The sequence below is a fragment of the Mixophyes fleayi genome, chromosome 7 (assembly GCF_038048845.1).
Source record: "Mixophyes fleayi isolate aMixFle1 chromosome 7, aMixFle1.hap1, whole genome shotgun sequence".
Lineage (NCBI taxonomy): Eukaryota > Metazoa > Chordata > Amphibia > Anura > Limnodynastidae > Mixophyes > Mixophyes fleayi.
Window position 1 is genome coordinate 88549158 of NC_134408.1, and position 12219 is coordinate 88561376.

The 12219-nt window shown below is 37.6% G+C and overlaps 1 protein-coding gene across 4 annotated transcripts in view; it reads left to right on the forward strand.

The window, feature by feature from the left end:
* SATB2 (SATB homeobox 2) overlaps positions 1–12219 on the forward strand; it is a 150461-nt gene that overhangs the window by 114327 nt on the left and 23915 nt on the right. For all 4 annotated transcript variants that reach the window (XM_075180075.1, XM_075180078.1, XM_075180074.1 and 1 more), the window contains one exon: positions 5744–5941. In XM_075180075.1, coding sequence (XP_075036176.1) covers positions 5744–5941 — 198 coding nt within the window. The remainder of the gene's footprint in view (positions 1–5743; positions 5942–12219) is intronic.

Below are 12219 nucleotides of genomic sequence, written 5' to 3' on the forward strand. Positions count from 1 at the left end.
CAACTGATGGTGTTCTAGAAGGCTGAGAAAGAATAATAAAAAATTTTTGACCTTGACTTTCAATGATCCTTAATACACACCTTTTTCTTACAAACTCAGGCAAACATTTCAATATGGTAGTTAGACCTTTCTCAAGGTGAGAAATACCAAACTGTCAGGTTGAAACTCTGCTCATATTTTATACAACAGAAGCAAAGTAAATTTGTTTAACTTGACATATTTTTTACGTTCCTCATTCTCTTATCTTGCTGTCACTTGCAAGCCTCCTTGTTAAGATCACACCACGGAGATTTATGGGTTCCTGCATAGCTATCAGGCTGCTAATTCCTTTTAAAACTGAGACTTTTGATATTTAAGAGGGCAAGACTAATGAACATTATGAGGGTGAGTTATATGTATCGGCAATATATAACATGTTGTATGATGGTGACTTTCTGAACTGTATAGACATGGAGGGTGATCCTGATTTAAGAGTGATTATAAACCATTGCAAAGAGCATAACTGTAGCCAAAGCAACTCATGCGGCCTCTATGTTGCCCAAAAAAAAACAACAATTATTCTCAGAGCTGCCAATAAGGAAAATAGCCCTCATTGGCAGCCCTTATAATTAATCTTCTTAATCATGCAGTTTAAGTCAATTCTCTGTACTTGTCAGTCCCTGTAAAAGTGAGTCTGTACTGGATTATTCACTCTGAATCTAGTGAAGATAGAATGAATACATATGCAATCACACATGTCACGATTGATAAAAGTGTAAGCACAGATTTTGCTACTTGGTTGTGATTCTATCAACGGTGAATGAGCAATCAGCCACACAAATATTAGGTCGCACCCATGGTTAATGTGGATTTTATTCTAATTTGATATTAAAGTTCACGTTTGTATCTAACATGAATAATCTGAGTTTAAGTACATGGACTGGCAGGAATAGATGTGACATGTTATAGATAGATAGCTCTATAATATATATGTGTGTTGGTATTTTTAAAAAAATGAATGCTTGACCAAATATTTGTGTATATTTGTCTGACACTCTCTTTACTTTTGAGAATCTCTCTACTCATCCATATGGCAGATTTATAACTCACCCAATTACCGTGCAAATTATTGCTAATATTAGCTCATGAAAGTGTTTCTGCTCTGCAGGTTGGTTATTATTTATAAAAATCACACAACCAGCTGATACATTCATAAGCTAATTATTTCAGCAGCTGGGTACACACTGAGCAATATGGCTGAAACCGAGCAGGTTTTTTTTTTTGGGACTTGATCAGTGGTAATTGATGCAGGGGGGAGTTGAACAGAAAATATTCTTATCTAGTTTGATAAATGGACTGATAATGTTAGTTCCACGCAGCCTCCTACACTTAACACAAACTTTAATTAGCTAGTTTTCCCAAGTAGTACAACAGTTATGTGAATTGATGTAAATATTTAGTGATATCATGGAAATTTTGGGACTTTGAAGACAGTTTAGGGAATTTATCTGCCATTTTTCAGCATCTTTAAGAAGGCATATTATACAATACAGTCACTGCATTTCTAGACATTATTACCACCATGTACCTCTACAAAAGTAGATTATGACATAATTGTTGGTTTATTTAATTCTTGTATCAATTTGTACAGAAAGAGTTCTCGCATAGTTTGGTGCTTGCCTGTTCTTTTTACAAACCAGAGTCCACTCTACCTATTTTACATTTTGTCAATGTCACCTCATATATTTTAATGAGATAGTTGTATTGACATTTTTTGTCTTTGTCATAAATGAATGTATACATTCATCTATATATCAGACTTGGCAATTTGTGTCCAGCAATTTTGGAACTACAAGTTCCAGCATGCCCTGACAGCCAATAGGCAAAGGCCAAAGGATAACATAGCATACTGGGATTTTTATTCTATATTTTTCCATTTTAATTTTATTAATGGAGTAATTTTATCAATTTGTCAACCACTATCAACCACACATCAGGGCAGCTGAGAACAGATTTTTTCCTACAATAATGTATGTTTTCCTCTGGTAGGATATCATACGTCTAAGTTGATCATTGTATCCTTTGGTGACCACCTCTGCTGCACGGTGTGGTTGTGTTCACCTCTTTGAAGGCTCCCAAACACTTCTAAAACATCTTTCATCCTTTCCCTCATCCAGAATAGAGCAGGTCTGTGCAAATGTGGCCTTTCTCTTGTAAAAACAAGGCAGTCTTGTGTTACAGATTACCCGATAAATCCCTTGTGCCTTCACAGTTCACTGCCTACAGCTGCTACAGATGGGCAGGAACTCTTTCTGTCTCTTCTCTGTGCTGTGCAGCCGGCAGTTGAAGGAGAAAATGGAATGATCAGGCTATTAACATCGGAGCCGTGAGGAAGACGAGGCACAATAAGAACAGCTGGTGTTTCTGCCTTGGCCGATACAGCAAAGATAATCAAATCTTGCATTTCCCCCCTATTTATTTATGTTTGGGGAGAGAGGTGGGGGTGGAGGATGGGAGTAAGGGAGGGCACTAGAGGTTCAAGAGTTAATCGCCCTATCTGTAATACACATACTAACATTGGGGCACTTATCAAATAGGTTCCATGTACTGTACAGAAAGGGAAAAGCATTTAGGCATGTAACATCTTGTGCTTTATGGTTCCTTTCAAAGCTGCAACGGTTTAACAGGAATGTGGCATGAGTGCAGGAATGTACTACTATTTTCATAACTCTGCCTTAAAATAACTTTGTGTTGAATGAAAAGTGTTATTGGACATGAAACAAAAATTGAAATCTGGCATGGTGGAGATACAGAAATGCTACCATTCTCCTGCCGACCACTGGTCTGATTGGTGCCAGGGTATACCTGTTTAGAGCAAATTAATAATCAGAAAAGTTGTATTTTAGTATTTTACATATAGATCTACCGTTAATATAATTCAGTGGTGATTACAGATAAGGGGCCTATTTACTAAGCCTTAAATCATGCAGAAGCGTCTGTTTCTTCATCTCCTGCATTAAGCAAACTAAGGCACATTATCACAGTCCCCATTATTTTCAATAGGGACGATGTTCTGGGTCAATTTATCAAGCTCCAAAAACCCTAGCTTTTGGCCTGTTGGCCCCAATAGCTAACACAATTTGAAGATGGTATTAACCATTCTATCCTATGGGGAGAGGATCACAGGAGAGTTATCTTACTGCTCCTCCCCTCTCTCCATTTGCTAATTGTTTTCTGAGCATGAATGGCCTGATGGCATGGCCAGGTCCGAAAATCTGATAGCGATCACTTTATTATAGACCAGTGGTTGAAGTGGAAATTTAGTAGTGGCGATATGGACATTTAGAAGTGGTGGTATGATGTAAATGTAATGGGAATGAAAGTGAATGAAATGTTATAGTTTTACAGTGAAGGAAGTAGGAGAAGTGGTGGTATGGCAAACCACCGTATATACCCTTACTTCGACCAGTACTATAGATTATTCGCCACAACAAGCAGTCTCTTATCGGAGCTGCAGTCCCGGCTGGAGAATATTAATAAGTAGCTTCGTTAATTTATTTCTTATGACCGCAATAAGAAGTTATAATTAATGTAGAAAAAATGCAAGGAGCCATAAACAGACCCCACAATGTTAATATTCAGGTTCATCCTGCTTAATTGTAATGGGCAAATTAGGGCTCAGATTTTGTTTCATGTTTGGTATATATTTTGTAAAATGATTTGATATTCAGTTGATTCCTAAAGCATGCAGTTGGTAAATGTCCATTTATTTCAATGTTTTATTTTCAAAATCTTCATAAAATTATTCAAGATATAAATTAGACATCAAAAGGAAAATAGAAGAAAACATAACACATTTTACATAAAGGAAAATAGTTCACCGGGACCAACTCAAATGGCCCCTTACCCCAAGACTCAGCACACCCTTCTCATGTCAACCCTAGTTTTAATAATGTGTAAACAGGTAATTGGTTAAATATCCATTTGTTTTTCCCTTAAATGGGCAGTTGGTCATATGGGCAAAATGTATTGTGTACATGACTTATTGGAACACAACTTCATCAGAAATAAACATAAAAATTATTTCAAAAGAAACATTGCCAATTTTATGGTGGGGACTATTAAAATGAATGATGCTTATTCATGACAGTAACTTTTTCATGAGATCATTTTCAGAACTGGGAAACAAAATGGCTAATTTCCTTAGATGTTTGTGTGGTGATCTCATATTGTCACTCTTGTTTAGGTTGCTGCTACATAATGTATCTTATGATGGCTGTGAGATGACCTAGAGCTTCTTAGAGTTAAGGGAATTGTTACTTGTTATGTAAAACATATCTCAATAACCTGCATCTTTATAATAAAGCATTATCTCTCAGTCATCTCGTAAAACTTTGTTATCCACATGATCAGTTTTTAGATGTCAACTGTACATTAAAATTACTTACTTGGTCATGTCAGTTTTTATCAGCATAAATACACTACAATACATTTCTAAAAGGTTTCAGTGAAATACAGGGAAGTAGCAGCATGACAGCTAATATGAAATGGCTGGGTTTATTGTCAAGGCAAGTGGGGTAATTGTCAAAATCAATAAATATAATCTATAAATGAGATGAGCAAGTGATATGTTAAGACTGGCCTGCGTGAAGCACACCTATCCTGTGAACACCTATAGGCACATATAGACACCTTCCCTTATGTACCTAATTAGTATTCTTCTGCAGAATAAATAATGGTGTTTGGGGTGTCCCGTAAACCGTCTATGGGTTTTATAGTTTTGGGTCAGGTTTAGCTACATTTACAGCACATAGCTGTATACAATCTCCCTCCCTCTACATACAACAGCAGGGGCAAACGTAGGATTTATAGAGGGGGCTTTCCACACCACGTTGCCAGTGAGCGTGACCAGCATGTATGGGGGCGTGGCTATAATTTTAGACAGTGCTCGGTCTGCTCTCCAACTCTTCCTATCCCCATAATATACATGGGTAATGCTGCATGCAATACTGTTAGGTGCATGCAGCTCTCCCTTTATTTAAGCTGTGTGAAGTGGGAGCAGGGTCCAGCCACCTCAATTATTCAGTGCTCCAGGCCTGGATGGGGGGTTTCCAGGTACTAGGAACCCCCCCCCCCCCATCGGTTTGCCTATAAACAGGTATGTTCAGGACGTTCTTCTTTAGTGGCCAGTGTAAAGATTCAGATGTGTAGAACTCGTACATGTTATGCCTATGTTCCTTTTAACACAAACCTGTTATCTAACAATAAAAATGGCTGTTTTAAAAAGTATTCTCATTTTCAAGTGGAATGAAAGATACTAAGTTGGTTTGTTATTAAGTATACATTATTGTATCAAGCAGATCATATTAGAATCAACAGAAGGAAAACCCACTTTGTTGATGACCCTGTTTTATATTTGTATGAGTCACTTGCTAACTCTTAAGTGATAAGAAAGGATGTTTAATCAATTTCTATTGCAATCTGATTGGATTGCATTATAGAAAGCCAATCAGATACATTTAGCCCTTCATGTATGCAGCGAAGTTGCACATAGATCCAATTGTTTTACAACTTGTGTGGACAACCATACAGCCGAGTGGAGTCTGTGATTGGGCATTGCTGCAGCAGCTTGCTGTTTACAACTATTACACTTGGAAGGAATTCAAGCTGTTCATATAGTTTTATAGATCGTCTTCCTTCCTCTTGTGAGGTTTATAGCACCTAGAAGTGTTACAACTTTTCTCTGCTCATTCCTTTGTTTCAGGGCTGGCTCTGTGAACTCCTCCGCTGGAAGGAAAATCCAAGCCCAGAAAACCGTACTCTGTGGGAGAACCTGTGCACCATTCGACGTTTCCTGGGGCTCCCCCAGCATGAGAGAGATGCTGTGTATGAGGAAGAGTCCAGGCATCATCATAGTGAGCGCCTCCAGCATGTAGTACAACTCACCCCTGAACCTGTGCAGGTAAGAAATGTATCACAGTCATTATAAAGTCCTGACTGAGGAACATTGCGGAACTGGATTTTAGAGTTGACAACTCTTGACCCAGAAGATGGCTGCAATATTTCAAATATACTGTCCTTACAACTGCATGTGCTTTGTGTAGATCTCTTTTTATAGCTGTGGGAAAAGGAACCATTGCTATTCCTGGCTACAATGAGATAGGAAGGGGTATTAGGGTATGCCATTATAGATCAAATGAAATGAAAAGTTACCAGAACTATAAAAAAAAATGTTTGCGGTATATGTTAAATTAGTGGTATTAGCATCACATGGTTTGAATCAGTGATGAAAGACTAGAGCTAATATGACTGTTGTGTCCTGCTGTTTTTGATGTGACCATACATACGTCATGCTGCTGTATTGTAAAAGAATTATCACATTATCAGTAAGATTGACAGGAGAGCTGTGAAATGTAATAAAGGGATTGCTGAAAACAAGACATAATTTTAGCTGTACAAAATAGCGAGATTTGCAAGTGAACTTACTCGCACTCTGATAGATGCTAGTTATATAACAATAATATATTATACATTCAACCCCTAATCTTTCTATTAAACAAAGGGGAGACAATAGGAAGACAAAGAAAATAGAATATTAGTTCATTTTAAGACAGTGATTAAAATAAAAAAGAAAGGAATCAGTGTAGAAAGTGAATGTCTTCTCTGGACCAATTTCAAATACCAATTTTAAAGCACTGCACAGCACTTGTGAGTTGTTTAGCTTTTTGTTTTTTTTTATATACCAAATCTGCAGCAAATCTTTTCACAAGGTGCCATTTTCCATGCATGATTAAAAGTACTTAATTACATACATAGTTGAGAATATTTGAAATTAGTTTTTAGCTGACCCAGTGCATCCACTCATGGTATCTACCCTTGACGCACTGTAGAGTACTACAATCCACATCTTGTCATGTTTACTGAAAGTGATTATATTATACTTTTCACATTTTAAATGCTCCTACCTTCAATACCTATCAAAGTCCGGTAATAAGGATAGATAGGAACTAATGCATATAACATGCAGATGAAAAAAAAGTGATTTTATAATACATTTGGTCAATACTGAAAATAGGGAAAATTTCTAAAAACAATATTTTTTATTGGCAAATCTTCAAAACTTGGGATTGTCTGTGTCTATGGAAATTAGGGACAATGGGCAACCGTGCACATATGTAAATGCAGACAAGTCCCGAAAGTGGACTTCCTACCGGGCTTTCTGTAGCTTGTGATGACCCGCTTGCCATACTAAGGCTGGGTACACACTACAGAAAATTTCTCCCGATGCGATATCTTTAACGATTTTACCAATGACAGAAACTAAAAATAACTCCAGATCAGCATGTCTATGCGTACACACTATGCATGTTTTACACGATTTACCTTCAGATCTGTGCTCTTCATCTGTCATAACCATCGGCTGAAAAGATTGTGACTCTGCACACTCCATAGAGATCTGTGGACACTGCTGGCCGTGAGTGCATACATACTGGATAATTGGAACAACATTGTTCCACCTTTGAACAACATTTTTAGTCCGGTTTAAATATCAAATGAAACGATACGATGAGCTTTGGAACACTAATCGTTCATTATTGCAGCATACACAGTAATGCGATATCAGGCCGAACGGTCGTTTATTGTTTCATTGGCCCAATAATCAGCTGAAAACACTGTAGTATGTACCCAGCCTAAAGCAGCAAAAGGATTTTTTATATGTGAGTATAATAGATTGCAGCAGGTCAGGATTCTTATCTACAGATAACTCATACAGTTCACCTCAGAGACATTCTCTACAATTACTTCTGAGGCCTTACCTGCCTCTTATCTCATAAACTTCCCACTGGGGATCTTCTCCTCACCTCACTGCTATAGTTTAAGTATGGCCTTATTTCTTGTGTAGATGCATCTCTGCTAAAGTACATGAAGGATACAAGCAATAAGGAGAGAATTTCACTATCTAGATCTCATATACAATTAACCTGTTCAGTGGCAGAGAATCCTGCAATGCTTTCCTATCAATGTATAAATGAGGATCAGCTAGAGTTCAGTGCAGAAAGTATTAGTGCTAGCATAAAAATCTGGTATTCACATCTGTAGACATGTGAAGGAATGATAGTCACATTCTAATATTCTGTCTAAATCTGTAATTTTTCATTTGTTTGAACAAGGTTACGAACTTTCTTTGTCAACAAGTAACACGGAATATCATATTCTTGATGAACAAGTTTTTTTCCCTTATTTTGTTTTTTTTCAATCAGACACATCCCTGAGCAGGAATCCTTGACATACCTGTATATTTGCATTACAAGTTATTAAAGTGAAATAATGGAATTGCCTTTAGCTACACCTTCCTTCTGACAAGATAAAGTTCATAATTTCCTTTCTGACTGCATGATCTCAATCCGCAGACCGCATTGTAACCCTAACCTCGCTGATGATCATTTAATCAACATCCCTTGCAGAAATTCGAGTGTATTACAACTAGGCAAAAATGGACATAATTGGACTGCCAGCTTCTATTAGTCCCATACTCTGAAATCTGCTTATACCAAAGTTATACCCAATACTGAAGCACAATCTGACATAATGATGATGATGATAATTGCCTCATTTGTATATACAGATCATCATCGTCATCATTTATTTATATAGCGCCACTAATTCCGCAGCGCTGTACAGAGAACTCATTCACATCAGTCCCTGCCCCATTGTAGCTTACAGTCTAAATTCCCTAATGTAGACACACACTCACACACAGACAGAGAGGGAGACAAACAGACAGAGAGGGAGACAGATAGACAGAGAGGGAGACAGACACAGTTCAGGCACTGTGCTATTTCCTGGCTCTGGGTGGATAATGATTACTGTTTATAATAAGTTCATGAGAGCTTTGTGCAGTCCTCTCTGTATTCCTGTCCATGAGAGTTGTGTGCTGTAGCCCATTCAATATTTCCCATCCATGAAAGTCATGCACTGGAGACTGCTGGGTGTATGCTTGAGCCCATTCAGTATTACCTGTCCATGAGAGCTGCGTGCAGGACCTAGTCAGTATTTCCAGACCATGACGGCTTCACAGGCAAGGATATTGCTGCTAGTAAGATTTCACCTAAATCAACCATTTATCAGATCATCAAGACCTTCAAGGAGAGAGGTTCAATAGTTGTGAAGAAGGCTTCAGGGCGCCCAAAAACATCAGGACTGTCTCCTAAAGTTGATTCAGCTGCGGGATCGCAGTGGCTTGGGGATCAAAACATCGAAGTTTTGGGTCCATGGCCCATGGTATACATTTATCATAATATGTTTTTCCTTAAGCAAAATGCAAGACAAAAATTACAGTTAAATTACAGATGAATAAATAAATAAGTAAATTAGTTTCCAAGGTTGATGTCCCCTGGTGCTTCTGAACCTCATAACAGTTGCAATTCCGCAGCGCTGTACAGAGAACTCACTCACATCAGTCCCTGCCCCATTGGAGCTTACAGTCTAAATTCCCTAATATACACACAGAGAGAGACTAAAAAGTTAACAAAAAAATCACGTATCAAATGTGTTTGCGTTTGATGTGTATTTTTACTTTTGGAGTGTTACAAGTATTTTTACTAGCACTAAAAACACAGTGAAGTCTTTTTTCCATGAACTGATGGCAGGAAGGTTTTATTTTTGCAAATCTCTAGGTTTTTGTGCAGTAACTCTCCAGAGTCCTACCTGTTCTCTTTTCTTTCACCATTGTGGCAGAAGAGATTTTGGATTTTTTGATTGCAAAGCTGACAGGTTTGAAATATCTCAATATCGCTCATTCCTATTGGAGAACGGGTGTACCTCCACCCATTGTATCTCCTGTGATACTATTTGAACCATTTGTGAACCTCCCATTCCATTTCACCCTTTAAAAATTTCGATCTGACTAGGGATCCATCCACAAGGTTACAGGCCTGATTGTTGACACCCGGCCTTTCATACATATGTTCTACACAGTCACTGATCTTTACTTTGCCTGGCAGTTTCATGAACAATAAATGATCTGCATTAGGCATTATATGCTTTTGGATGTAATGTTACATAGCAATAATATGGTCATTTAGAAATTCCCATATCCAAAGACTCAGGTGGATGATATCAAGATTCCTCCATTTATTCTACCATATTTATCACTACAAGGAGTTGAGAATAAGGCTGTTTAATTTTCAGTTGTGCTAGTTTATCTAAGCTTTTAGTACAGGTCTAAACAATGTGTGGCATTGTGAAACTACAAGCCCCAGCATACTTTGCTTGTCAATAGCCAGACGATATTTGGCAGTGTATGCTGGGACTTGTAGTTTCACAATACCTGGAGAGCCACAGGATTTCAAGCCTTTTCTGTTACATTAATGGATGAATAGCCACATTTTAGGCACAGCTATTGACCCTGAACTTGGCTATTTTCTATGTGATTATTTAGTCAATGCTTTACTGTATTCAGTATTATCTTTTTGAATTATCCTATTCAGTACTTTGACTTCGGCTACATATTTCCAGTGTACACATTTTCAGATCTTATGGGGATTTAACACCAGTGATCTGTTTATCCTCTGTTTTTTATCTGGTCAATGCCTCTTTACAGCATGATTTCTGTTTATCAGTGTATGTTATTGTAAGTGCAGGACTTTTGCAGTGCCTTATTATATTGATAGTCATTTTATAATATGCTATATTTTACTTTTGGATAACTTTCAAAATGCCTTCTTATTGATTTCAATTATTTCCAACCCTATTTTCTTTATATTTTGTCTCTAATAAGTTAGCTATTATAGTTATATATATCTGATTTTGTTAACTGCTTGTATTATAATCATCATCATCCTTTATTTGTAAGGTGCCAGAAAACTCTACAGCACCAGACAGTCAGTGTTACAAATCATACAAAATACAGTCCTACATAAAACAGATAGGTTGACAAAGGAGGTGCAACCATGAGACAAAGGATAGAGATGGCCCTGCTCATGAGAGCTTACAGTCTAGAGGGAGAGAGAAACTCTGAGACAATAGGGGCTAGTGGGACTGAGAGTGGATATGAGACTGTAGCTTGTAGAACATGCAGAGAGAGTAGTATCAGGTGGGTGGTAGGATAGACTATTGAGAAGAGATATGTTTTGAGTGAGTACTTGAAAGATTGAAATTTGGGGGAGAGTCTCGGCAGGGAGTTCCACAAGTGGGGAGCAGCACAGGAGAAGTCTTGGAGGTGGGAGTGGGTGGTGGTTACCAGAGAGGAGTAGAGTTGTAGGTCACAGTCAGATCAGAGAGTGGGAGATTGAGTATATCTTGTGAAAATAAACATGTCTTATATAAAACAACACTGTGTTCTGCCTACCATATGCAGCTCTTTTATCTACAATGTATATTGTTCATCATCATCACCATTTATTTATATAGCACCACTGATTCCGCAGTGCTGTACAGAGAACTCATTCACATCAGTCCCTGCCCCATTGGAGCTTACAGTCTAAATTCCCTAACATACACACACAGACAGAGAGAGACTAGGGTCAATTTTTTATAGCAGCCAATTAACCTACTAGTATGTTTTTGGACTGTGGGAGGAAACCGGAGCACCAGGAGGAAACCCATGCAAACACGGGGAGAACATACAAATTCCACACAGATAAGGGCATGGTCGGGAATTGAACTCATGACCCCAGCGCTGAAGTGCTAACCACTTAGCCACCGTGCTGTTATATTACTTGTGACCTATATTGCGCTAAACAACAAGGTTCGTAACGTATCTGTTCATTTTGGTCACCTATAGGCAGCTGTAGACAATTCAAAACTTTTTCTTTAATAATCCAACTGCATCTACAAGGCATTATATTAAAGAGGTGTATTTAATTTGACTATTCTAAAAGGGACAATGTAATGAAATATTTCTTATTTCAAAAATGATGTATGCTGGTAGAACTCTTGTTCAAAACCTCCTTTTTTCAAAAGTAGTTTCTATTTTTCATTATTATTTGACTGTTGGTGGTTTCAATGGAGTTTCTTTATCACCGAAGAGATGCAAACATGACAATTTCCAATAATATTAATAAATGCACATGTGTAATAAAAGGTTCCCTGTGCACATTTTTACTTCTGTCAATGTGTTTCACTGAAATACTGAGAAGAAATCTTTCTTGTAAATAAAGTATATTTTCCTTTAAGAAAAGGACCAAACTTGATTAACTCTCTTGTTACTAGAAATTTTACAAGTAGTTACAAAGACAG